The sequence below is a fragment of the Balaenoptera physalus genome, assembly GCF_965194825.1.
Source record: "Balaenoptera physalus genome assembly, chromosome: 12".
NCBI classification, from domain to species: Eukaryota; Metazoa; Chordata; class Mammalia; order Artiodactyla; family Balaenopteridae; genus Balaenoptera; species Balaenoptera physalus.
Genome location: NC_138897.1, coordinates 89,167,023 through 89,192,366, shown reverse-complemented (window position 1 = coordinate 89,192,366; position 25,344 = coordinate 89,167,023). Strand labels below are relative to the sequence as shown.

Sequence of the window (25,344 nt, the reverse complement as noted above, 5' to 3'; positions counted from 1 at the left end):
TCTCCAAAGTGGACGGAAGGGGGCCCAGCTTATCTCAACTAGATTTACCCTGACCTTCCCCTTCCCCTTCTCGACGGCGTCTTGCTTGGTTCACACGCCTCTGGGCCTTGCTAGAAAGAGGTTCTCGACCGCTTGGTTTGGGGCCAACCCTCGAAAGGGTTCTGGGGCCACTCACCTGTTCCCAAACTCGCCGCGCCGAGGCCGTCGCCCGGCAGAGGGCGCCAGACTTCCACCTTCGGGAGGTGGGGTGATAGGTAAGCGGAAACGCTATTCCCCAACCCACACACAGGCTCACTCCCACAGGGCCAGACCACGTGGGCAGAGAGGACCCCCTATGCCGGGATCTTAACTGGCACCACCGATGCTACTTTCTGGGGGGGGGGAAACTGAGGTCAGAGTGGACTTCCCCGAGACCACATAGTTGGGGCGGGGCGAAGCTGGGGGGCTTTTCCCAGAGCTTGAGACCAAGGCTCCTCGAACCCGAGGGCTGGGGGGCAGTCCGCCAATCAAAGAGACCCTGCCCGATGGAGGAGGCCGAGTCGGCCAATCAGAGGGTCCCTGCCCGAAGACAGAGACTGCCAATCAAGGGTGCCAGGCGGGAAGGGGCGGAAACTATCAGATCTTGCCGGTTGGGGCGTGGGGGGCGCCGTGACTCGCAGGAGAGGAGATGGGAGCTGCGCTTGCCGCTGAGCACTCCGTTTCTCAGTTGCCTCAGTTTCCCTGGGAATGAGAGGTGAAGACTCTGGGCCGAGAGCCTAGCAGGAAGGAAATAAGCTGGGAGGTCGACCAGGCTGGCTGCCTGGCGGAGGAGGTGCCGGGTCCGAGGGCGGGGCTTCTCTTAGCCCCGCCCTGGGGCCCGCCCCGCCCCGGATCGCTCAACCGTAGCGCTCTCCTCAGGGCGCCGCCGCCAGTGCTGCCTGCTCCTGGCTATGGACAACCCTGGGGCCCCAGCCCCGACTGCCGCCCCGGGCCCGGGCAAGAAGGAGCTGAAAATCGTGATTGTGGGCGACGGCGGCTGCGGCAAGACCTCGCTGCTCATGGTGTACAGCCAGGGGTCCTTCCCCGAGGTGAGGCCCGCCGGGGGGCTGGAGGCAGGCTGGGGGCGGGGGAGACGGGCTTGGGACCACTGGGAGTAAGGGACGGACCTCAGCCTGCGCCCCGAGCCCGGACCCCAGGTCCCTGGCGTCCTGCGCACGGAGAGGCGGCCGTCACCCCGGGGCGCCCCCTCGGGAATTCCAGAGCCCAGCAGAGTGAGAGGGGCTGAGCCGGATGGGGTGAAGGTGGGGGTGGGGATCCAGTCGGACCCTGGGTCCCCGCCGCACCCCTTAAGAACCAACCCTGCCCGTTCTCCGACAGCACTACGCCCCATCCGTGTTCGAGAAGTACACGGCCAGCGTGACCGTGGGCAGCAAGGAGGTGACCCTGAACTTATACGACACCGCCGGTGAGTGCGCCTACGCGGCGAGGGTCCTAGGGACCGCCAGGAGGGTTTCCCCTGAGGGGCATCCCCCGCCGGGCATCCCCGCCCGCCCTTCTGCCTCTCCCGGGCCCTGACATCCCGTCACTCCTGGAGGCCGCGGAGGGGCGCTGGCTGGGAACCGGTTGACCACCGCCTGACTGGGTGGTGCTGGAGGCCGACAGAGTCGCCCCATCTGTAAAAGGAGGGTATTTGGAAGAGGTGAGTTCCTGAGCCACCCTCCTAGCGCTGATGTTCTGAGGGCTCACGGGTTCCTTCCTCTCCTATGGTTCTAGAAAACCGTGGGCTTTGCTTCTGCTTATCATGGTTCCAGGATTTCGTGTGTTACATGCTGTGGTCTCTTAGGATTCCGTGGGCTGCAGATTTGAGTCCCCTGGTGCTAGGGTTCAGTGGGCTGCATTTCTGGGTCCTATGTTCTAGAATACTTTGGGTTACAGATCAGAGCCTGTGACTCCAGGATTCTGTGGCCAACAGTCCTGAGGCTCTAGGGCCCTGGAGCTACACATTATGAGTCTCATGTTTCTGGAATTCCATGGACTATGGTGCATGACTCTGAATTCTATGGTCTATAATTTTGAGCCTGTGGTTCTAGGATTCTGTGGCTACAGTTCTGTTTCTTCCTGGCACTGAAGAAGGAACAGAGCTCTAGGGAATGTAGGTCCAAAATAAGGTTCTCTCTGCCACCTGCAGCTCCTAAGGCAAGTGTATTTATGCTAATTGCGTCACAGTCATCCGCGTTCCTATTGTTGGGTGCTGGGTGGAGGAGCACAGCCAACGGGAGGATCTGGGTAACACTGCTGGTACTGGTACCCTTGGGGAGCTTCCATCCTGCCCTGACTCCCCTCTGGGCTGAATCAACTTTGGGGAGCAAAGGTCAGGATCCCAGCCGGGGCCTCACCCAGCCTCTGTGACTCAGTGTTTAGTGATTTGCAGGGAACTATGTCATCAGGTGTCCCTTCCCCTGTTGGCCAAGCCTTGTATGTATCAGGTGAAGTCTTCCAACTGGCCTTGGATAGGGCCAAAATCCAGGACCACCCCTCTCCTCCCCACCGCTCCATAAGGCTGTCAGTAACATCTCTCATTCCACCCTGGAGAGGTTCAGGAAAGGGGCTCTCCCAGCCCCAGGCCCCTCCTCCATTCCTGACTTTGCCATATGGGTGTGTCCCCCCTATAGTGGCCTCTAAGGACCCTCTCTTGTTGGATGAGGGCCCTGCAGGGCTGCCCCCAGAACAGGGCCATGCCTCCAGCCCCTTGAACTGGGAAAGCCAAAGGCGTCTGAGGAATTCCCAAGGGTGTGGCCACAAGAGCAGTACAAATCATGGTGTGTCTGGGACACTTTTAGTTTCACATGTTTCCTGTCCGGGACCCAGGTAGGGGCAGGTTCATTAACCCCACTTTGTGGGTAGAGTGCTGGTGGGGCAGGGCGAGTCAGAGGGAAGATTTCACTCTCCCTTCCTTCCTCTGCCCTCAGGGCTTCACCGCAGCCTCCCTCATCGGACCCAGAGTAGGGATCACTTCTGGTCTTTCTGGCCTCACCCAGAGAAAGATGCTCAAAGAACTTATCAGTGTAGATTGTCCTGTAGAGGTTCTGGAAAGCTTCTACTTGGTATAAGGAATGATTTTCCCTAAGAGCTACTGTGGGAGGGATGGGGAGAGCTCCTTCCCAAATCATCAGAAGTAGTGACCACTCGGGGCAATGATTACCTGTCCACAACTTCCTGCCACATGCTTTGGAGTCAGACCTGGGCTTTGATGCCGGCTCCCCTGGCTGCGTGTCAGTGGGGACACCTAGGCCTCAGTTTCCTTCTCTGTAATCAAGGCTAAAATAGTTGTGAGGATTACATCAAATTCATGTGACATGCAGCACTTAGCGCAGGGCCTGGCTTTTGTGAAGGGCTCGATAAGTGTTGTCATTGTGATTTTTTAACCTCCTGCCATTCAGGCCCAGGCCCCAGCCCAAGCCTATTCTTTTGAACCCGCTGCCTGCAGAGCTCTGTGCTGGCCCCCACCCCCTGCTTTCCCAGCAGGACTGTTCCAGGCGGCAGAAAAGCAGAGCTGGGGTTTGAACCTCTCAGTGGCATCCCTGGGGGAGTAGACTGGCCTCGCAGTCAGCAGGACGGCCCAGGAGGGATATTCTGGGGGGAAGAGACGTGGCTGCTCCCTCAAGGGTGTCCCACTGTGACTTGGGACGCCCCGCTGTCAGGAGGAGCATGAAGGAAAGCCTGGGTCATTCCTCTTCCACACGCCAGTGCCCAGCATGGTGCTTGTCCCAGAGCGAGGCTTGTGGAATGAATGAACGAAGAAGAAACCTGGGTGCAGAGCCACCCCTGGAGAAGGTCCTTTGTGATAAAGGTGATGAGATTCGTCTCTCTCTCTGGGGTGGACAGATATCCGAAGAAAGTGGCAGAAAGAATGGCCAGGTGATCACCTAGAAAAAGAGACAGAGGGTGAAGGGAGTGGCCCAGGTAGAGATGAGTAACGGTGGTTTTATTTATTTATTTATCTATCTGTTTATTTACTTATTTATTTATTTATTTTTGGCTGCGTTGGTTCTTCGTTGCTGCGCGTGGGCTTTCTCTAGTTGCGACGAGCAGGGGCTACTCTTCGTTGCGGTGCGCGGTCTTCTCACTGCGGTGGCTTCTCCTGTTGCGGAGCACGGGCTCTAGGCGTGCAGGCTTCAGTACTTGTGGCACGCGGGCTCAGTAGTTGTGGCATGTGGGCTCTAGAGTGCAGGCTCAGTAGTTGTGGTGCACGGGCTTAGTTGCTCTGCGGCATGTGGGATCTTCCCGGACCAGGGCTCGAACCCGTGTCCCCTGCACTGGCAGGCAGATTCTTAAGCACTGTGCCACCAGGGAAGCCCCAAGTCTAGTAAAGGTTGTTGTAGAAGGTTCTAGAACCTGATGAGCTAGACCCCATGGTGGGAGGTGGGGGGGGCAAGGGAGCATCTTTCCAGCCAACCAGTGGTGCCCAGAGCTGTGGGATGGGGTGGCCCCCCCGAGAGGCTGAATTTCTTCACACCCAGGACCTCAGCCACAGGGGTCCGCGTGGGAGGACAGTCTGGCTACTTGTCTCCGTCCTTCGGAAGCAGTTACAGACACCACTGCGGCGGGAGGGTGGATGGAGGGGTGACGGAGCTCTCAGTGCGCACAGGTGAAGGGGGCGGACGCTGTGACCACCCGTTGCCCTAGCAGCTCATCTGCCGGCCCTGACACCCTCAGAAGCAGGAAGCTGCGGTGAAGTCTGAAGTTTCCTGGGCAGAGAGAGGGGAGGTGGGGGCGAGGTGGGATGTTAAGACACCAACCAGAGACAGAGCTAGCTGGGCTTTGGGGTGGGGCTCCACAGGACTGGCTGGAGTTGCCCCGGGAGGTGGGGAGCTGTGGTCCCCTTCCCAGCCTGAGATGGGAACAGTAGGAAAAGTGGGGCGCAAAGCAGTCGCTAAGACAGGAATCACGGACAAGAGGGTGTGCCTAGGAGCCAGGAGCCCTGGAGGCGGGGGAGCTGACGCTGCGGGTCTGTCGGCGCATGCGTGGTCTGAGCTCCAGGCCGCGGTTAGGAGACACAGGTGGGCGGGCCCCAGTAGCACTAGTAAAAGTAGGTTCCTCTTGTGGCAGCTTCCCCTTCTCACGCTGCCTGCACCCCTCCCCTGACCAACACCCCGGGCCAGATCTGGGAACCACGTGCCCTGTGGATGTCCTCTGGCCGATTTGGGGACCACTGTGGCCCGATGACACCCTCTCCTCAACCCGGCACCAGGTCTTAGAGACCATACCCCCGAAAGATGACTGTCATGGCAGAGCTTCCCACAAAGGAAATAATGCTCGCGTGAGCCTCACTTCCTCAGGCCCCGCGGCACCGCCAGCTTCAGGAAGATGGGCAGCTTCTGGGGGAGCTGTGGCTCAGAAGACCTTTCCTCTCCAGAAGCAAATGTGTCCTTTTGCACATAACTCGGGCTTTTTTAACCTCTCAAGCCCGTCTGCAGAGGCCAGAGTGGGACCCCTGTTTGCCTCTGGGCAGATGACTTTGCCCCCTTTAAGTCTTGGCATCACTGTGGGTAAATGGGGAGGGTAATTGTATCACCTTGTGGATGGGAGACCTTCTAGAGCTCGTGGGTCCAAAGATCTGGGGTTAGAATCCCCCACCCAGGTCCCCATTCAGTTTCTATTTCAATAGTAACTGCAGGCCCACACCTTTGCCCAGCATTGCTTAGCCTACAAGTCCTTTACTTCCAATATCAAGGGCAGGGTTATCACCCCCTTTTTCAGATAAGGAAACTGAGGCCCAGAGAGGGAAGGTGCCAAGATCATGGAAAATGAGTCTGAGTGGAGCTTGGCTCTCCTGACTCATAGGGGTGGGGTGTCCAGGACACTCCACTCCTCCCAAGGAGACATGACGTCAACAGCACCCAGGTCTGCAGGCCTGGTCCCTGTGTGGAGGCTCACACTGAACTCCTGGGGAAAGCTGAGCCAGGCACAGTCAAGTCAAGAAGACAGCTGGGAAGAGGCGGTGGGATCTGGGCTGGCTACCCATCCTCTCCCAGAGTCCCTCCCTCTCAAGATCCCCTTGTTGGCAGCCTTTCCTCACTGGGTCAGGGTTGGAGCTTGTAGGGTGAGGACAGCTCCCTATCCTCTGGGGTGGATTGAGAGAGAAGCACCCCAATAGTCCTACCTATGGTCTTCTGTCCTTTATGAAGCTTCCCTTTGGCTGTGTGACATTGGGCAAGTCACTTCACCTCTCTGTGCTTCAGTTTCTGCATCTGTAAATTGGGGATAACAATAGCAGTAGTGGGAATTCCCTGGCGGTACAGTGGTTAGGACTCCGCGCGTTCACGGGCAAGGGCCTGGGTTCAATCCCTGGTCGGGGAACTAAGATTCCACAAGCTGCGTGACTCGACAAAAACAAAACAAAACAAAACAAAAAACAATAGCCAGTAGTGAGGAATCATAGTGAGGAGTGATGAGTCTATGCAGGTAAAGGGCTTTGAATGGGGCCTGGCATGTGATGAGTGAGAGCACTGCCAATAAATATTGTTGATACTAATCATTTTTACTATTATCGAGGCTCAACTGCTCCTCACATATCCATTTCACAGATGAGGAAACTGAGGTCCAGAGATTAATTCCCAATTAGGAAGGCTTCCCAGGAGGATTGGAGCTTTTACAGCGTCTGGGCAGGAAATTGACCTTGGAGCTGGGAACTGCGTTGGTGCTTCAGCTCACAGGGAGCCCGTCAGTGACCTTGAAACCCGCCTCCCCACCCCCAGCCACGTGGGCTCCTGACAGGAAGAAATTGCCCGCCCAGCTTCCTTGGGGGGGGGGGGTGACTGCTTAAATTAACACAGGTGGGACTTCCCTGGCGGTCCAGTGGTTAAGAATTGTGCTTCCACTTCACGGGGCACGGGTTCGATCCCTGCTCGGGGCACTAAGATCCTGTGCGCTGCGAGGTGCGGCCAAAAAAAAAAAAAAAATTAACACAGGTGATGGAAGTGAAATGCCCTTGCAAACCTGAAAGCCATAGAGATTATTATTCCACTTTATTCACCGGCTCATTTGTTTGTTCGTTCATTCCCCAAATGTTTATAGAGCCTGTCTGTGCGCCAGGTGATGTAACAGTGAGCACTACAGAGATGGCCTGTCCTCAGGGTCTTACGTGCTCATGAGGGACATCTCCCCCCACAAACAAAAAAAACTGTGATGTCAGGTAGTGATACTTGTTAGGAAGAAAAATAAAACCATAGTTGGTCATGGGACAGACTGCAAAGGAGGCTCTTGTTTCAGAGCAGTCTGGAAAGTTCTCTTGGAAGAGGTGACATTTCTGCAGAGACCTGAAGGAAAGGAGGGAGTGAGCCATGCTGTTACCTGGGAAGAGCCTTCTAGAAGAGGGAACAGCAAGGGAGAGGCCCTGAGCCAGGAGCAGGCTTGGTCTGACTTCCTCATTCAACCCACTGCAGTCTGACTCCGCCCTCATCAAGCCTGTTGCAGTCAGCACAGGCCCTAATTGCGAAGCCCAGTGGCATGTCTCAGCCCTCGTCTCTGCTGCATCTGACAAGAGTTGAACAACTTCTCAACCACCCACCAGCCAATAGTGACTGGACACCTACCCGGTGCCAGGAATGATTTTTAAGGACAGACACGGACCCTGCCCTCAGGGTGCTTAGTTTCTGGGGAGACAGGCGGTAAACAAATAAATGTGTGAGTACAGGCTGTGGATGGACTTTGCATGGTGAGGGAAGGCCTCTCTGAGGAATGAGCCGGGCAAGATGGGAGGAGACGTCAGAACACCGTAGCCCCGTTTTACAACTGCTTGTCTTCTCCTGCCGTGTTTCTAAAAGGGAGTCAGAGTGTACGTGAGGCCAGAATTCTGAGGCTCGTCATTATATCGTAGAGGCCCAGAACCTGTTTTTGCGCCCTACAGCGCAGAATAGAGCATTGCTGCGTATCAGCAGAAGGAACACTGGCCTTGGAATTGAATGAATGTGGAGTCAGGCCTGGCTCTGATTCGGTGACCTCAGAGGGGTCACTTCACGGCTCATGTTTCTTTATATGTAAATGGGAGTATTCATAAGATCCTTGACTAGCACATCAGGCAGGTGGTTGTTGTCAAGGTTTCTTTTTTTTTGGCTGCGTTGGGTCTTTGCTGTTTTTTTTCTTTTCATGGGTCTTCGTTGCTGCGCGCGGGCTTCCTCTAGTTGCGGCGAGCGGGGGCTACTCTTCATTGCGGTTCGCAGGCTTCTCATTGCGGTGGCTTCTCTTGTTGCGGAGCACAGGCTCTAGGCACGTGGACTTCAGTAGTTGTGGCTCGCGGGCTCTAGAGCGCAGGCTCAGCAGTTGCGGTGCACGGGCTTAGCTGCTCCGCGGCACGTGGGATCTTCCTGGACCAGGGCTCAAACCCGTGTCTCCTGCATTGGCAGGCAGATTCTTAACCACTGCGCCACCAGGGAAGTCCCTGTAAAGGTTTCTTAATCATTTATAGGCAAAGGCACTCTAAAAAGTGTGACGGGAGTTCCCTAGTGGCCTAATGATTGGCTAGGATTCTGGGCTTTCTCTGCCAAGGGCCCAGGTTCAATTCCTGGTTGGGGAACCAAGATCCCGAAGCCGCGCGGTGTCGCCAAAAAAAAAAGTGTGACGTATAAGGTGGCGTTACCAGTAAGTAGTAGAGAGAAGGCAATTATCTTGAAAAAGGAAATACTGTGGATGGTCAGTCTGAATGTTTAAAAATAAAATGCTGGGAAGGAAATGGGGGAAAAAATGAGGGAAAAGCATTCCAGGTGTGGCACAAGAGCTTGATGGGTTTGAGAAACAGCAAGGAGGCTGCCTTGGTTGTACTGCAGCGAGTGAGTGGGGCAGGAGGAAGGGGGATGAAGTCAAGATTGGTGGGCACCAGGGTCATGTGGACCACTGGGAGAGGCTTGGATTTCCTGCAAAGGGCAGTAGGGAGCCACTGAAGGTGTTTCAGTTGAGGGGAGAGGTGTGTGATTTTACTTGTGTCACCATCCATCCAGCTGCCAGGTGGATAATGGATTGAGGGGCAGCAGGAGACCAGGGAGGAGGTGGCACGGAAGACTGACGGTGGCTTGGATGAGGATGGTGCCATGCCGTCCAGTAGAACTTCCTGCAATGATGGAGATGTTCCGCACTCGCACTGCCCATTACGGTAGCCACTAGCCCCGTGTGGCAGTTAATTACTTGAAATGTAGCCAATGCAACGGAGAACCTGAATTTTTAATGTTAATTAACTTAAATAGCCACATGGGGCTAGTGGCTACCCTATCAGAAAGATGTGGACAAAGGTCAGGAGAGGGGACAGTTTGGGGACATGTATGGGAAGGGGAGATGGGCTGGAATAGCATGTTGGGCCGGTTTCCCACCATCTTACAAGGATTTCTCCAGCTTTCTGGTAACGAGGGCAGGAGGGCCTGAGTCTGCCGGGCCCTGACTACCCCTTGCCCCTTCTCCAGTGTTGAGGGAACTTTGGCTGAATGACAGCACAGACAGTCCTCCCGGCCCAGCCATCACTAGATCTGGGTTCCCAGTCACTGCACACCATCAGGGATCCCTGGGCTGAGGGGGGCCAGTGGGAAAGGAGATGGCAGCCGTGCCCTGTCATCAGCAGGGGTCTGGGAGCAGGATGTGGCCTGTCTGTGCTCTTGGGAGAGGCTGCTTGTCCTGAGAGGCCTTTGGCAGGGAGGGATCAGAGGGCTGGCGGCACCTCCCCGGCACCCACAGGCTAGAGGGAGGGGCAGGAATTCCTGGGCTCCGAGTTCTGTGTTCCCTGGAAGGTAGTCACCGCCTGAGTCTTTCTGCAGAGGTGGCCAGGGGTTGCCATAGGGCCTGAAAGACTCTCAGTTCTCACTGTGGTAGTTTTAAAAAAAAATAGGGCATGACAACCACGTGCAGTGTGTGATCCCGGGCCTGCTTCTGAACCAGGGAAAAAAATACTACAGGACATTATTGGTGCAATCTGAATACAGCCTATGGATTGGATTAGAAGAGTACAACGTCAGTGTTGGTTTCTGAGTTTCATACTTGTCCTGAGTAGGTGAGAGAACGTCCTTGTTCTTACAAAAACCGCACAGGAACTCTCCCGGGGTGGGGGGGGCGGGGAGCCGAAGGTCTGCAGTTCCTTCTCATGTGGTTCAAAGTGTATATATACAGATAAAGCAAGTGGGCAAAACGTAAGGCCTCGGTGAATCTGAGTAAGGGAGTTCTGTGCTCTCTGTTGAAATTTTTCTGTAGGTTTGAAATTGTCAATATAAAAAATTACTAAAAAAGTTTTTTTTAAAAAAACCAAACCCACCGTTGCCCAAGCCCAGCCTTGGGTTCTGATTCAGTTGGTGCTGGGAGGGACCAAGTGTCAGAAGTTGTCAGTTCTTCCTGGTGAGTCTGGTATGCAGCGGGGGTGACAGCCACTGTGCCGAGTGGACCTGGATGGGCGCACGTCTGTCACCTCCAGCACCCCCCACCCTCCTCCTAGTGTTGGCAGGAATGGCAGGAGAAGTTCAACCAGAGGCCATGCACCTCTCAGCCCTGGGGCACACTCCACTGTTAACTGCAGTGTCCTGGGCCTACCCAACCCCACCGGTCTGAAACTTCAGGGAGGGGAGGCTTCACTTCGGATTTGGTTTCAGAGTCTGCGCTTTTAACCTGAGCACCAGGGATAAGGATGGCAGGGAGGGGTGATCATCACTGGCATGATTACGAGCAGTTTTTCCAGCACTTACCCTGCAATCAGGCCTATCTCTGATCACTGCGTGGCTTTTTTTTTTTTTTAATATTTATTTATTTGGTTGCGATGGGTCTTAGTTGCAGCAGGTAGGCTTAGCTGCAGAACGTGGGCTCCTTTGTTGTGGCATGTGAACTCTTAGTTGCGGCATACATGTGGGATCTAGTTCCCTGACCAGGGATCGAACATGGGCCCCCTGCATTGGGAGCGTGGAGTCTTATCCAGTGCACCACCAGGGAAGCCCCTGCATGGCTTTTATCTCGTGTAGGACTGTGGGCTGCCACCTGTTTTACAGATGAGGAAACCGAGGCCTAGAGTCTCTTGCCCAGGAGACCCCCAACCCCTCACCCATCTGAGCCCAGACAGGGGACTCAGGTAGAGAAGTAAGTGGTACCTCCCTGACCTCCACCTGCTGTCTGGTTTCAGGGCAGGAAGATTATGACCGGCTGCGGCCCCTGTCCTACCAGAACACCCAACTCGTGCTCATCTGCTATGACGTCATGAACCCCACCAGCTATGACAACGTTCTCATCAAGGTAAGGCCCCTCTCCCAGCCCGCCTGCCTCTGGAGGAGGGGCCACGGACAGGGCCCCAGCCCTGATGCCCGCCCTCTCCTTCCACAGTGGTTCCCTGAGGTCACCCACTTCTGCCGTGGGATCCCTACGGTGCTCATTGGCTGCAAGACAGACCTGAGGAAGGACAAGGAGCAGCTGCGCAAGCTCCGGGCGGCCCAGCTGGAGCCCATCACCTACACGCAGGTGGGCCAGGGCCCCTCCCCCGCCCCGCTCCGCTCCACCCCATCGCCAGGAGCCCAGGAGGCCAGGACACAGCCATGGCCACAAAGCCTCCCAGGTCTTTGGCCTCTGCATTTGGTGTGCCTTAGTGGCCTTTTGGGAGCTGAAGCCAGCAGGATTCTAAAAATAATAATTTTCTTTTTTTTTGCCGCCCCGAGCAGCTTGCAGGATCTTAGTTCCCTGACCAGGGATTGAACCCAGGGCCACGGCAGTGAAATCACCGAGTCCTAACCACTGGACTGCCGTGGTTAAGAATAATAATTTTTAGATATTAATAACGATAGGCCACTTGTCTGAGCACTTTACATTACTTACCTCATTTAATCCTTATAACCTTGAGGCAGGTACTATTAGCGCCCCCCATGTTACAGAGGAGAGATGGAGACTCAGAGAGGTTAAGTAGCTTGCCCGGGGTCACACAGCTAACCTGAAGTGGAGCCAAGATCCCATCCCAGTCACTCTGGCCCCAAAGCCTGAGCCCTTAACCACCACCCTGTCCCATCCCCCCAGAGGCCTGGAAGGGCAAGTCCGTGTCGGAAACCAGGGTTCCTTTCGTGAGCCTGACCAAACCCTGTGGCCTTCTGGGTAAGGCATGGCAGAATAAAAGGAACACAAAGGAAAACTAATGAAGTTTAATAAAAAGGAAGAGGCATTAATAAATTTGTGTTAGAAATACTGTTTTTACTCTAACAGCCAGCTCAGTTGCCCGAATTGTGCTTTCGGGAAGAGCGGGGGAGAGAAGCATGTAGGAAGCCCTCTTGTCTTGAGGCCTTCAACTCTCCTCACAGGCCTGGCAGACACAACACACCACCCCAGTTCTCAGCTGAAGTCAGCCCCCCTCTCTGCCTGAGTTTGGGGGAAGCGTGGGCTGGAGGCCAGGACAGAGCTCGCAGCAGCTACAGCCCATAGGCCACACCACACTGGCCCTCATGGTCCATCCGCACACACTGGGGAGGGCCGGCCCTGGGGTGGAGAAGCGTCCCCACCCCAAGGCCTCCGCCCCCAGAAAGCCCCCAAATCCGTGAGGGGTCTCACAGGAGACCCCATGCTCCAGGCCCCTCGTCTAATCGCGGCCCCTCCCCCCACCAGGGCCAGAGCGCCTGCGAACAGATCCAAGCCGCCCTCTACCTGGAATGTTCTGCCAAGTTTCGGGAGAACGTGGAGGACGTCTTCCGAGAGGCCGCCAAGGTTGCCCTCAGTGCCATGAAGAAAGCACAGCGGCAGAAACAGCACCGCCTGTGCCTGCTGGTTTGACACCTCCCGGCGGGGCCCACGGCCCTCATGACAGAACTGACAGGACCCAGGCTCCCAGGTCCAGACTGCTCCCTGGATCCTGCCCCCTCCCCAGCTCTCGAAGGGCACTTGGAGTCGGGCGTCTCCAGGGCCTGGTGTCTGGAGCCTGTGGCCAGGCTCTTGGAACATTCTGGAACTCTCCTTTCCCAGCTGGGGCTCTGACCACGAGCTCCCCTCCAGCCTGCGTGGTGGTGGTGGTGGTGGTGAGCGAGGGTGCTGGACTCAGTCCCTCTGCACCCTGGAACGAGCATTTGTCCCCAGGACTCAGGAGTGCCCTCATCACAACCAACCCCCAGCTGTGTGTCCCCCTCTGCACACCCAGTAGGTCCTCAGAGCCTGTGCTTGAGATGAGGAATGACGTCTGGTATGAGGATAAATGTGGACTTGGCAGCGTTCCACACGGCCCCCAAGCCTGCTCTCCCAAGTCACCCGCCTCCCTGGTTTCCTGAGATAGGCATGGCTGCATCCTCCAGCTTCTTGCTTCCTCCCCGCAGGAACTCAGGCACCAGGATGGGACCGAGGCCTATCAGGAGAACACAGGCCCCAGCCCCAAACGTGGGGGGCCAGCACCAGCCCCCTCCCTCCTCCCTTACAAACAGAGGACTTCAGTCTCAGCCCTCAGCTTGGCTGCCATCTTTCCAGAGCTGGACGCACATGAGGCAGAGAAGAACCTCTCTCAAAAAGCAAAAAGTATTCCCTGGACCATCCACGTGACCCTTGCTCAGCGTCTCCTCACCTGCAACCCCTCCGCTCGCCACTACTTGCCAGAAACCCGAGATGAAAAGTGACATCAGCTCCGAGTGATCTTGGGCAAGTCAGGTCTCTCTACAGACTGTCTGCAGAAGGACGGCACTGGCTCATTTAAATAGTCATCGGGCTCCCACCTCTCACAGCCTCCAATTCTGCCAAGATGTGGAGATCTGGAACCAAGGCCATCCTGGCCTCCTGCGAGAACAGACTTGATTAACCCCCAGTGCAGATTCACTGAACCTCCTAGAAGGTCTGGGGTCAGGGGCCCAAGAGTTTTTAAACAAGTGCCCCAGGTGATCCTGATGCCCCAGAGATTGAGAGCTGGTGGCTCCTGAGTAAGCCCAGGAATCAGCGTTACCTAAGATGAGATAATGGCTTCAGGTGGCTCCTGCCATCCCCGGTATCTCCTGCCTCAGCCCCCTCCCTTGCCCAGTGCTTCGGCCCCCACTAGGCCTGAGAAAGAGACTTCTGAAGTCTACCCCACCCCACCTAGGTTCCCCAAGGCCCTGCCACACCCTGGGGAGTCAAGAAAGCATTCAGTCCAAGGCTTCGTGGACAAATGATGGTCTAGGACAGAGGTCCACAAACCACAGTCTGTGGGCCAAATCTTTATTTTTGTAAATAAAGTTTTATTGAAAAACAGCCACGCCCATTCGTTTATGCGTTGGCTGCTTCTGCCCTCCAGTTGCAGACTAGAGTAGTGTGAGAGACCATCTGGCCCTCAAAGCCTAAAATATTTGCCATCTGGCTCTTCACAGAAAAAGTTCGCCAACTCCTAGTCTAGGGCAAACCCAAGTGCCTAAAGGGCCAGATGGGAGACCCAAATGAGTGAAGTAGGGCAGGGATAAAAGGGAGTGGTGGGGCCTATGGCAAATTAGAAAGCAAGCACCCCACCCTAGACAAGGCAGCTCAGCCCAGCCAGATGCTGCTCTGTGGGAATGTTTCTAGATCTTTCCATTTCTCTAGGGAAAGTGGAAATCTGGATTTTTATGTGGAATCTTACTGGGGGGAGAGGAGGGGAAATTTCATACTTTAAAAGTTTAAACCCCTTTGAGGCCCAGAGCATGATTATGGACACCATCTATGTACTCTGGTCGGCAGGGATTTCTAAGTTAAGTCGTTAAGGACGGCTGAGGCCCATATGAGGAGAAGACGCAGAAAATGCAACCAAACCTGTTGGCTTCTTCACTCTCCCCACAGATACAGAACCTAACGTGAGGTGACCAGCAGACCTGCCCTGGCCTCTAAAGTGTGGCCTCCTCCTCGAAGTGAGCCTGCTCAGATGCCCCCCACATTCCAGAACCTCTGAGGTGAAGGGAGGCAGCCTGAGCATGGGAGACCTCCACGCTGGCTTACGTCCCAACCAGCGCCGAGGGGCTTGACCCCACGCCCTGAGTGCTCACGGAGAGAATCTGGGAAGGTGGGCTGAGGGGCGGGGGTCATGAAGGCCCCCAAAAGTGGACCCAAACTTTGAGGGGGGGGGAAGCCCTCATACCAGCCAGACGATGCAGGGGCGCCCTCTGGTGGTGACCCTCAGAAAACCCTCCCGCCACAGGCCAAGCCCTGGGCCAGTGGGAGGCAGGGCCGCCTGGCGGCCAGCAGGCTGCAGACTCAGGAAGCACAAAGAGCACGAGGCACAGACGGACAGCGGTTCCCCGAGAACCTGAACACCCGCGCGGCGGAGACGCGGAGGCCGGGAGCTTACAGCAGAGGCGGTGCCCCGGGGAGGGAGGCTTCCCGGGACACGGAAGGGCTTCTTTCCACCCGCCTGGGACTCAGTTAAGTAGCAGGTCAGCGGAAACCCAACCCCAGCGAGGCACGTCCTAAGCCCAACCTGAGGGGCTCAAACGACAGGATGGGGGACAGAGGGGGGTCCCTGAGGCTAAGCCTCCCCCACCCCCCAGGAAGACTGACGCAGTCTCGCTGAGAGCAGCGGGGGAAGAGGGCGGCAGATTCTAGGGAAGGGGGTGGGCCGATATTAAATATGTCATAAATAGGGAGGCTGGGGCGGGCTAATACTGCACGGACAGGCTGGGGTCACATTCCTCTTGTCCGGCCGGGGACTGGGGCCTCGGCTCTGCTCCCAGCGATGCCGCTGGCCCCTGAGGTCACTGCTGCCAGTGGCCACTGGCACTGGTTGGGAGGAACCCGGCAGCGAGGGTGTCGCCTGGGATCCCCTGCAGTCTCAAAGTCCGGGGGTCGAGGGGCGCCGGCCCCGTGGCTCACAGCTTCTTGGCCTCGCTTCTGTTCTTCTGGAGTTTGGTGTGCACGACTTTGAGTGTGGTCAGGAAATTGCCGAGGAAGAGGACAAGGAACGTAAGCGCCAACACGAACACCTGGGCGGGGGGCACGCAGAGAAGGGGGCGCCCAGGGCGGGGAAGGCGAGGCAGAGAGCACAAGAGAAAGAAGGCAAAGGCCGCGCCGGCTTGGGTCAGCTCTCCTTGCTGAAATGCCCCCCGCGCCCCCCCGGGACCTCAGAACCCCCTTGGCACAAGCTACCTGCGAACTGCAGCGTTTGCCAGCAGAAGGCAGAGATCTGGGCTAACTGGGTGAAGCGTGTGAGTCCTAGGGGATCAGGCAGAGTCCTGGGGGGCTCCTCCCGCGGCCCCCCTCCTAGCGCGAACCTCCTTGGGTTTCTCAGACCACTGAGGGGCTCCCTGGTCTCCCGAATTTCCTCCCACGGTCTCCCAGGCCCCAGCTGCAGCGAGCTCTGGACTGCAGGGCCCTACAGGGCAGGCAGGGGGCAGGGGGAGCTGAGGAAGGAATTCTCCCCAAGCGGCCCCAACCTTCCCCAGGAACCCCCCAACCAATGCGCACACACGCTCCACACACACACACAAACACCATACCTGCCATTCTCTGCATTCCTCGTGGCTGGAGAGCTCAAATAACGTGATGGCATTGTAGAGCTGCCAGAACTGGAGAGAGGGGAGACAGGCACTGCTCAGCCCACCGGAGTCCCCTGGAGACCCACGTGGGAAAGCCCAGGGAGAGCGCCAAGGCCCCCAGCTTCTGCTGTCAACTGCCCTTGAGACACTGACAACCCCCCAAAATGAAACTGGGGCACCCCGCCTGGGGTTGGGCGTGCTGGTGCCGAGGGCCAATTCCGGCTCTTGCCTTTGGCATCCCTGGACACTGGGGCCGTCCCAGCCCCAGGACCCCGTGGGGCCCAGCTCGGGGATAGCTGGTGAGAGAGGGAGAGCCTTGAAGACCTTCTGTTCCCGGGACGTCTGCCCAGTGTAGGGGATACCCACAAACTCCAGGGGGACTCACGTGGCCACAAAACAGGAAGGGCAGAAGGAACGTGAGGCCTCGCCACATCCAGGACTGAAATCCTTCTGTGGAGAGGAAGGAGGGAGCGAAGGGCCCGTGTGAGGTGGCCCAGGCATGCCAGTCACTCTGAGATTAGCCAGGTTCAAAAGCACGGATGGGGGAGGGGCACAGCCCTCACCTCCTCCAGGTGGGTGAGCGCTCACTAGGAAAGTAACCCAGGAAACATGCAGAACACCTGCCACCAGGCCTGACTGCCCTAACGCCTCAAGTCACCATGAACCAAGTGGGCTGACAACTCTTACAGAACACTGATGTGCCGGCACTAAGTTTCTAATAATTTCTTTAATTTGCACGGGATTTTGCATTTTATAATTGGCTTTTGCATGCTTCACTTCAATCGAGTCTTGATGAAATAGAGCCTACTGTGCAGAGTAATTCGATGGAAATGACCATCTTAAAAGATAGAAGATTTTTATTAACCACACTTTCCCCTGGATTCTCCGAGTTTTTCTAATGGGGCACCCACCTCGCTGAGTGAAAGTTAAGCACACATAAATTGCATAAGTGTAAAAACACTAGACTAAGATTATGTACATCATAAAACACAGACAAAAAATATCCATTTAGAAAGAAGCTAGAGGCCAGCATCCAGGGCCTGGCACACAGCTGGTCTCGCACTTGTCAACTGAAATGGAATCCCACGACGAATTATGAAAAGCAACTGTATTAGTGTATATATGTCAAACCAAAGAAAAAAAAAAGAAAAGCAACTGGGGTGAGGTCGGCAGACTGGCTTTGCATGTGGCAGGTCTTGTCAGGTTCTTACTGGCACCTGTTCCCAGTGAGGAGTGCACGGCGAGGTCTGGGGGAACAGGGAGGGCCGGTGCTTGTCCCTCCACCCCCCAGGCTAGGCTACTTACCCACCGTGAGGTCCAGGTGATTCCTCTCCCCTAGGGCCCGCAGCCGGTAGAGGCAGCCCCTCTGGTAATAATATTGCAGGAACTGGACACAGCCTGCAGGGGGAGCACAGCGCCCAGCTCAGGGACTGGAAGACCCAGCGACACCTCCACTGCAGGCTGGCAGGTCTCCACTGCCCAGAGGGTACAACCTCCTCCCACCCCCAAAACACACACACACACACACACACACACACACACACACCTGGGTACAACCTCCTCCCACCCCCAAAACACACACACACGCACACACACCCCTGGGTACAACCTCCTCCCACCCCCAAAACACACACACACACACACACACACACACACACCTGGGTACAACCTCCTCCCACCCCCAAAATACACACACACACACACACACACACACACACACCTGGGTACAACCTCCTCCCACCCCCAAAACACACACACACCTGGGTACAACCTCCTCCCACCCCCAAAACACACACACACACACACACACCTGGGTACAACCTCCTCCCACCCCCAAAACATGCACGCACACACACACACCCCTGCGTACAACCTCCTCCCACCCCCAAAACACACACACACACATGCACACACACACACCTGGGTACAACCTCCTCCCACCCCCAAAACACACACACACACACACCTGGGTACAACCTCCTCCCACCCCCAAAACACACACACACACACACACACACCTGGGTACAACCTCCTCCCACCCCCAAAACACACACACACACACACACCCCTGGGTACAACTTCCTCCCACCCCCAAAACACACACACACACACACACCCCTGGGTACAACCTCCTCCCACTCCCAAAACACACACACACCTGGGTACAACCTCCTCCCACCCCCAAAACACACACACACACACACACACAACCTGGGTACAACCTCCTCCCACCCCCAAAACACACACACACACACAACCTGGGTACAACCTCCTCCCACCCCCAAAACACACACACACAGGTCTGAACCTGCTTTTATTCCTTCAAAGAGAGCTCAGGTTAACTGAGACTGCAACTAAGCCCCAACTAGGTTAGAAACTTCTGGAGCTTTCCTAGGCATGCAGTTAGCACTCATTAGATGCTTGCTGGAATGGTGGCACCATGCTGGGAGCTGTGTGCTCCCAGCACCAAGACATCAAAGAGACAGTTCCATACAATGGGGTACTTTGTAGTCACTGAAAATTAAGGGGGCAGAATTCCGTGTTGATGTGGAAAAACACCCATGATAATTGTTAACAGAATATAAACTAGGTTATAAACAGAGCTGTGTGGCGGGAGCCCATGTTTGTAGACTATACATAATGCAGTATATGTGTATATATATATTCATGAATAAAAATGTTTGAAAGGACATAGATCAATTAACACCCTAAGGGTGGGATTATATGTAATTTTCCTTCTTGGCTTATGTTTGTATTTGCCTGTAAGCAGGGTTTTATTTAAAAATTAAATTGTATTTTTTGAATATGTAATATGCACTTGGCATAAAATTCAAGGGGAACAAACAGGTACTTGGTGAAAAGTAAAACTCTCTCCCTGTCCCCAACCATCCAATTTCTGCTTCTCAGAGGTAACCCCTCATTGTATATAAATCCAGAGCTATTCTTCAATGAGAAAAAGAACATAAATTTCCATTTTGAGGAAAACAGAGTTAGTGCCCCCAACACCCCTCAGTTCCTGAAGGGTACAACTGGTCTGGTTTTGATCCAGGGAAGAAAAAGGCAGTGACTTGGACTTCCCTGGCTGTCCAGTGGTTAAGACTCTGCGCTTCCAATGCAGGGGGCACGGGTTTGATCCCTGGTTGGGGAACTAAGATCCCACATGCTGTGCAGTGCGGCCAAAAAAAAAAAAGAAAAGAAAAAGGCAGTGGCTGGAGCTCCAGGGCGTGGGTGTGGGTCAGACATTCCCCTCTTAAGGCCAGGGGCTGGGCGGTAGGATGGAGTTGATGGGGGGTGGATGGCTCTTTCTGGATTTCTGGGACCCTCCCCTGTCCCTGGCCGACCAGGGGCTTCCCCCAGTCTCATCTCCCTTCCACACAAGACACACCCTTCACAAAACAGCCTCCATCGGTGAAAACCACACCAAGCCTCCTCCCCTGAATCCGAGCAAGAGACACTCACTCTGAAAAATGGAGAACGCTAAAAACTGATCGCGAAACTTCTGATAAATTAGTCCGTTAGGCCTGCAGAGAAGTGGGGGAAAAGCCAAGATAAGCCCCCGCTCTGAAATCATTTGTTCATCCCCACCCCATCTCTGTTCGAACCAGAAGAGAAAAGAAGATTTAAAACCCAATTCTACCTTCTTTATCGCCATGTCCCTGGGGCTGGACCAGTAATTTCCATCACTGCTTTAATCCATTCTAGAACCAGGGGAGGGCAGGTAGGCATCCTGAAGCCTCAATTCCCACCGATTCCCCCTAACCCTCCATCAGTCACAGCCTTGTCCCTGTGCTTCTTCTGTCCAGACTTGCTTGCTGTCACCCTGGCCAGGAGGCAGACAGGACGTTCCTCGGAAAAGTCCCCAGCTGACTTGGGGTGTCCCTGCAGCCCCGCTGTAAGCTCACGCTTCACTTCGTGGCCCAGAAGTCAGGCCATAAGGCCCCTGCACCTGGACCCCTCAGCCACCACCAGTCCTCATTCACTGGCTCCCTGGGGAGATTGAGCAGAGGCCCTGGGGCACAGCGGGGGACACTCACCAGGTCAGCATCACTCCAGACAGGAACGTGGACACGTAGTGGTGAGACACCCACCAGCCTTTGATTCTTGAAAGAAGAGAAGGAAAAGGAGCTCAGGCGGGGAGAGAAACGCAAGTGTCTCCCTGCTTCCCAGCCTGTGTCTGCGGGGGGCGCCCTGTGACCCAGAGACAGCTCCTTGGAGGAAGAAACGTACCCAAGCCAGGACTTCTCCTCTCTTTTTGTCCAACGAGATGCACAATCACACAGAGACCCAGAGAGGCACTCGGGCCTCCAGCAGCTTCCCACTACCCTCGGAACACATCCCTAACCTCCTCATGACCCCAAGCCCCGCCTCCCCGTCCCCCCTCCCCCCACCCTAAAAGGCTCCAAGCATCCTTTTCCTTGCATCTGCCAGGCCCATTGCTACCTCGGGGCCTATTATGGGCTGAATTGTGTCCCCCCCCAAATTCCTACGTTGAAGTCCTAACCCCAGTACCTTAAAATGTGACTATATTTGGAGACAGGGCCTTTAAAGAGGTAATTAAGGTTAAATGAGGTCATAAGGGTGGGGCCCTAATCCAACAGGGCTGGTGTCCTTAGAAGCAGAGGAAGAGACACCAGGGGTGTGCCTGCTCACAGAGAAAAGGCCATGTGAAGACACAGTGGCCGTCTGCAAGCCAAGGAGCGGCCTCAGGAGAAACCAACCCTGCTGGCACCTTGATCTTGGTCTTCTAGCCTCCAGAGTTGTGAGAAAATAAATTTTTGTTGTTCTAAGTCCCTTAGTCTATGGTATCTTTTCATGGCAGCCCGAGAAGACTAACAAAGTCTTCGAACTTGTTGTCCTCTCTGCTCCAAGACCTTGGCCAGCCTGGCTCCTGGTCCAAGTTCAAATTTCGGACCAACTGTCACCTCCTCCAAGAGGCCTTCCCTGACCACCTTATCTAAAACAGCTAGACGGGCAGGACAGGAATGAAGACACAGACGTAGAGAATGAACTTGAGGACACGGGGAGGGGGAAGGGGAAGCTGGGACGAAGTGAGAGACTGGCATGGACATATATACACTACCAAATGTAAAATCGATAGCTAGTGGGAAGCAGCCACATAGCACAGGGAGATCAGCTCGGTGCTTTGTGACCACCTAGAGGGGTGGGATAGGGAGGGTGGGAGAGAGACGCAAGAGGGAGGGGATATGGGGATATATGTATATGTATAGCTGATTCACTATGTTATAAAGCAGAAACTAACACACCATTGCAAAGCAATTATACTCCCATAAAGATGTTAAAAATAAATAAATAAAACAGCTAGACAGCCCCGCTCTGGAACACATTACCCTGCTTCATTTTCTTCATGGTGCTTGCGCTATCTGAAATTATTTTCTTCTCACTTGTTTCCTGAACCCCCTTCCCTGCTCAAAAGGAGCAGGGATTTTATCTGTTCATCTGTATCTGTGACACCTGGCTCAGAGCAGGTGCTCAATAAGCGTGTTGAATAAACACAGAACACTCGCACACGTTTATGCAGAGCTGTAGCTACCTACGTTACCCCACACAGATGCAGAGAGACAACAGACTGCACGCGCTGCATCTCGCACCATCCCAGACGCAGCTTCTCTCTGGGAGCCCCGTGCCCTAGCCTCATCTGCTCCTCCATGTACAGCAGGCCCTCGCCCCAGTCAGTCCAGAAGCTGCGGGAACCGTGCTGTCAGAGCCCAGCGCTCCCCCGGCTCAGGGCTCTCACACCACAGCAGGACAGGGAGCCTGGCTGTCACCCCCTCCCCAGAGTCACAGGCAGCTCTTATTCTTCGAAGTCCCCGCGTGTGTTTCAGGCCTCTGCTGGGCTCCCCCGCCCCTCTCCGGGAGCTCAGTTATCGGAACATGATGTGGCAGCAATCTGCTTTGTCAAATGCACCCTGGGATGCCAGGAATTGGGACCCCCGAGGCATCCACGTGGGGGTTAGCACTCAACCTTCATCTTTCCAGAACTCTCTCGGGAGAGAACTGGAGTGGAGCCAAGTGGGGAGATGGGGCCCAGGGCACTCCTGCTCACCAAACGGTGGCACCTGAGGATCTGCTGGTTTGGGGGACGAGCTGCTGGATTAGACTTTCTTTGGAACTAAAATCATCCTGCAACTTGCTTTCTTGTCTCGACTCCCAGGCCGCTATCTGTGGACCTGTCACTGACTTCTTAAATGCGAGACGACATTTCAGGATGTGGCTCTGCCGTTCCTGAAACGTTGCCATCCTCCTCCACGTTGCCACGACATCCTGTGGAAGCCCCCTGCGCGATGACGCTGTTTCCCCACGGCAGCTACCAGGAAGTACGCAGGATGGCTGGGTCAGTGGGCACGTGCATGGTTACTTCTCAAATTATCCTCCAAAACAGCTATCCCCATTTACACTCCCATCCTCAGCAGAGCCTATCGAGCTCCCCAAACCCTCACCAATGCTGGATACCCAATTTTAAAATTTCTCTCAGTCTTATTATGTGACAATTGGTGTGTCATGGAGGTTTTAATCTGCATTGTCCTAATAAGTGGATCTGACTGCTCTTAAAACCTTCCAACCCGAACACAGACATCATAAAAGCAGGAACAGCATCTTACCCCTCTCTTCTCTTTGCAGCCCTTCAATAGTTCTGGCCATTAAAATAAAAAGAGAGAAAGAAATGAAAAGGACCTCCCTGGCGGTCCAGTGGTTAAGACTCTGTGCTTCCAAGGCAGGGGGCGTGGGTTCGATCCCTAGTCAAGGAACTAAGATCCCACATGCTGCAGGGGTGTGGCCAAAAAAAAAAAAAAAGAAGTTCTGGCCATAAATTGGGTGTTAAGGCAATGGCCTGTGGACACTTGAGGGGTCGTGGTGAGGAACCAGGTTTTAGGTGGCTCTTTATTCCCAGCACTAACAGCATCAGGTAAACAGTAGGCACTCAAGAAATGTTGAAATGAAAAAAGTGATGTCCAGGAGGTGCAGCTGGTGAAAGCAGCAGCTGGTCTAGATGCCACCAGCACAGAGGTGACAGGAGATTGATGCAGGTGCCACTGAGTTCACGGGACAGGATGAGACATCCGTCCACTTCTTTGTTCCCAGTCTCCCCTTCCCCCTGTCCCTGTCTTGCCCGTCAAGAGTCTACAAGGACCCCTGGCTCTAATTTTCTGACTGGAAACACAGTTGGCCCCATCCTTAGACTTTCAGCTTGAAGAGCTACCAAGAAGTCTCTGCAAGCCCTGGAGGCCTGGCAAGCCCCACTGTCCTTTGTCCTACCCCCCAAAGGTCCCTTGAGAAATGCCCTCTCTCTGTACAGGAACGGCTGGAGCCAGACACAGGCTCTGGGCAACAAGCTTGGCTGAGCAGCAGCTTTTAATTTCACAGCTCACTGTGCCCAAAGCCCAGCGCTGACAGATGCCACCAATAAACACAGCTCAGCGGCATTGGGAGAGGCTAAAAATGGCTTCTTCCCCAGCGTGCATTCACCAGCCCCATCGTCCATCTGCACACCCCAGAGCTCTGGGCTGGTTTCGTTCACATGTGTGTGTTTATATAACAGTTTTATTGTGATGTCATTCAGACACTGTACAATTCACCCATTTAAAGTATACAACTCAGTGTTTTTCAGTATATTCAGAGAGTTGTGCAAACATGACCACAATCAGTTTTAGGACATTTGCATCACCCCAGAAAGAAAGCTGCACCTGTTAGCAGTCATTCTCGGGGCCCGTTCTGCCACAGAAATGAAGCCTGCAGGAGCTTGTGGGCTTTTTAAATGAGCAGACAGTAGATGCCCCAGGAAGGGTGGCACACTGCGTGGCCAGAATGTAGGGACAGCATGTCCTGGTATCTGGGGATTGTGCCTGGAGAGCTCCCTTCAGGACACTTTAGCCATGTTTGCATGTGTGCATAAGACATGGGCACCAGTCACTATTCAACCCCTGGCTGTTTCTGGCTTTGAGCTTCGGGTCATCTGGGCGGCTGGGGGAATGGCTTCTACACGAAGGCGCCCTCTTGCCCCTGCCACCCCTACACCTCTGTATCCTAGGAAAGGCCCTTATAAAAACCCATTAGATCTAGGCATTGGTGGGTTGGCTTGCCAGAAAAGCCAACATGATTCCTGATTCATTATTCATTCTGGCCCGGAACTACGGTAGAGGACATCTGTTTTGCCTGTCTGTCAATCACTCCCCATTCTGGGTCTCCCCCTTACCTTTCCTTCCGGGAACTACCTCACCCCCACAGTCAGTCTGGGTGGCTCAGTGGAGCTAAGATAACTGGGCACATCACCCAGAGCCAGCCAATCAGGGCTCTGCATCCCTCCAGCCACAGTGATTAGGTCAGGGATGAGCATGTGACCTGCACCTAGCCAATCGGAAGTCTGTCTCAAGATCGCCCCTAGGCCAGTAGAGGAAAGATGCTCTTCCCTCTCGGACTGCTGATCTGGTAGGAGGCTGGCCTGGGCTGTTGGGAGCCAGTGAAGGAGATAGCAGAATAAGGAGAAGGAGGGGGGCTGTTACATTGTTTGAGCCCTTCTGACCTCCTTGAACTATTTATATGCTCCCATAAATACCCCTCATGTTTATTCCTATCAGGTGGTTTTCTGTCATTTGCAAAATTTGCAAGGGAAGTTGACTTGCTTATTACACTAATTGAGCTAATGAGCTACATTTCACATGGGAAGCATCAGACACAAACCAAGGGTGGCTCCAGCCCATGATGGGGGCATCCTCCCCACACCCCACCTCTCTAGGTCTTCTTCCCCCAATACACCCCTAATTCAGGTCTCGGCTGCAACTGGGAACAGGACGAAAAAGGCCCCGTCAGACCAAAACTGGGCAGCAAGCCTCCAGGAAACCCATATGGCTCAGTTCCAGATGTCTTTCGAACACGGGTATGGCCCCAATGACCTTCCCACATTGCA

General features: G+C 54.9%; 2 protein-coding genes across 17 annotated transcripts in view; one reads left to right on the top strand and one right to left on the bottom strand.

Annotated features, from left to right (window-relative positions):
• RHOF (ras homolog family member F, filopodia associated) overlaps window positions 1-23,035 on the top strand; it is a 32,520-nt gene extending 9,485 nt beyond the window's left edge. For 10 of the 14 annotated variants that reach the window (XM_082418102.1, XM_082418103.1, XM_082418104.1 and 7 more), the window contains 6 exons: window positions 898-1,067; window positions 1,357-1,444; window positions 8,976-9,127; window positions 11,123-11,232; window positions 11,320-11,454; window positions 12,580-14,175. In XM_082418102.1, the coding sequence (XP_082274228.1) occupies window positions 898-1,067; window positions 1,357-1,444; window positions 8,976-9,127; window positions 11,123-11,232; window positions 11,320-11,454; window positions 12,580-12,744 (820 nt within the window). In that variant the 3' untranslated portion in view covers window positions 12,745-14,175. Of the gene's footprint in view, window positions 1-897; window positions 1,068-1,356; window positions 1,445-8,975; window positions 9,128-11,122; window positions 11,233-11,319; window positions 11,455-12,579; window positions 14,176-20,224 lie in introns of those variants that run through there. The other 4 variants (XM_082418099.1, XM_082418098.1, XM_082418100.1 and 1 more) reach the window with 2 other exon arrangements.
• The window catches only part of TMEM120B (transmembrane protein 120B), a 47,726-nt gene continuing 36,523 nt past the window's right edge, over window positions 14,142-25,344 (bottom strand). For 2 of the 3 annotated variants that reach the window (XM_082418088.1, XM_082418090.1), the window contains 6 exons: window positions 20,456-20,521; window positions 19,881-19,942; window positions 17,727-17,819; window positions 16,807-16,871; window positions 16,383-16,451; window positions 14,142-15,869 (listed from right to left, as the gene is read on the bottom strand). In XM_082418088.1, the coding sequence (XP_082274214.1) occupies window positions 15,756-15,869; window positions 16,383-16,451; window positions 16,807-16,871; window positions 17,727-17,819; window positions 19,881-19,942; window positions 20,456-20,521 (469 nt within the window). In that variant the 3' untranslated portion in view covers window positions 14,142-15,755. The remainder of the gene's footprint in view (window positions 15,870-16,382; window positions 16,452-16,806; window positions 16,872-17,726; window positions 17,820-19,880; window positions 19,943-20,455; window positions 20,522-25,344) is intronic. The other variant, XM_082418089.1, reaches the window with a different exon arrangement.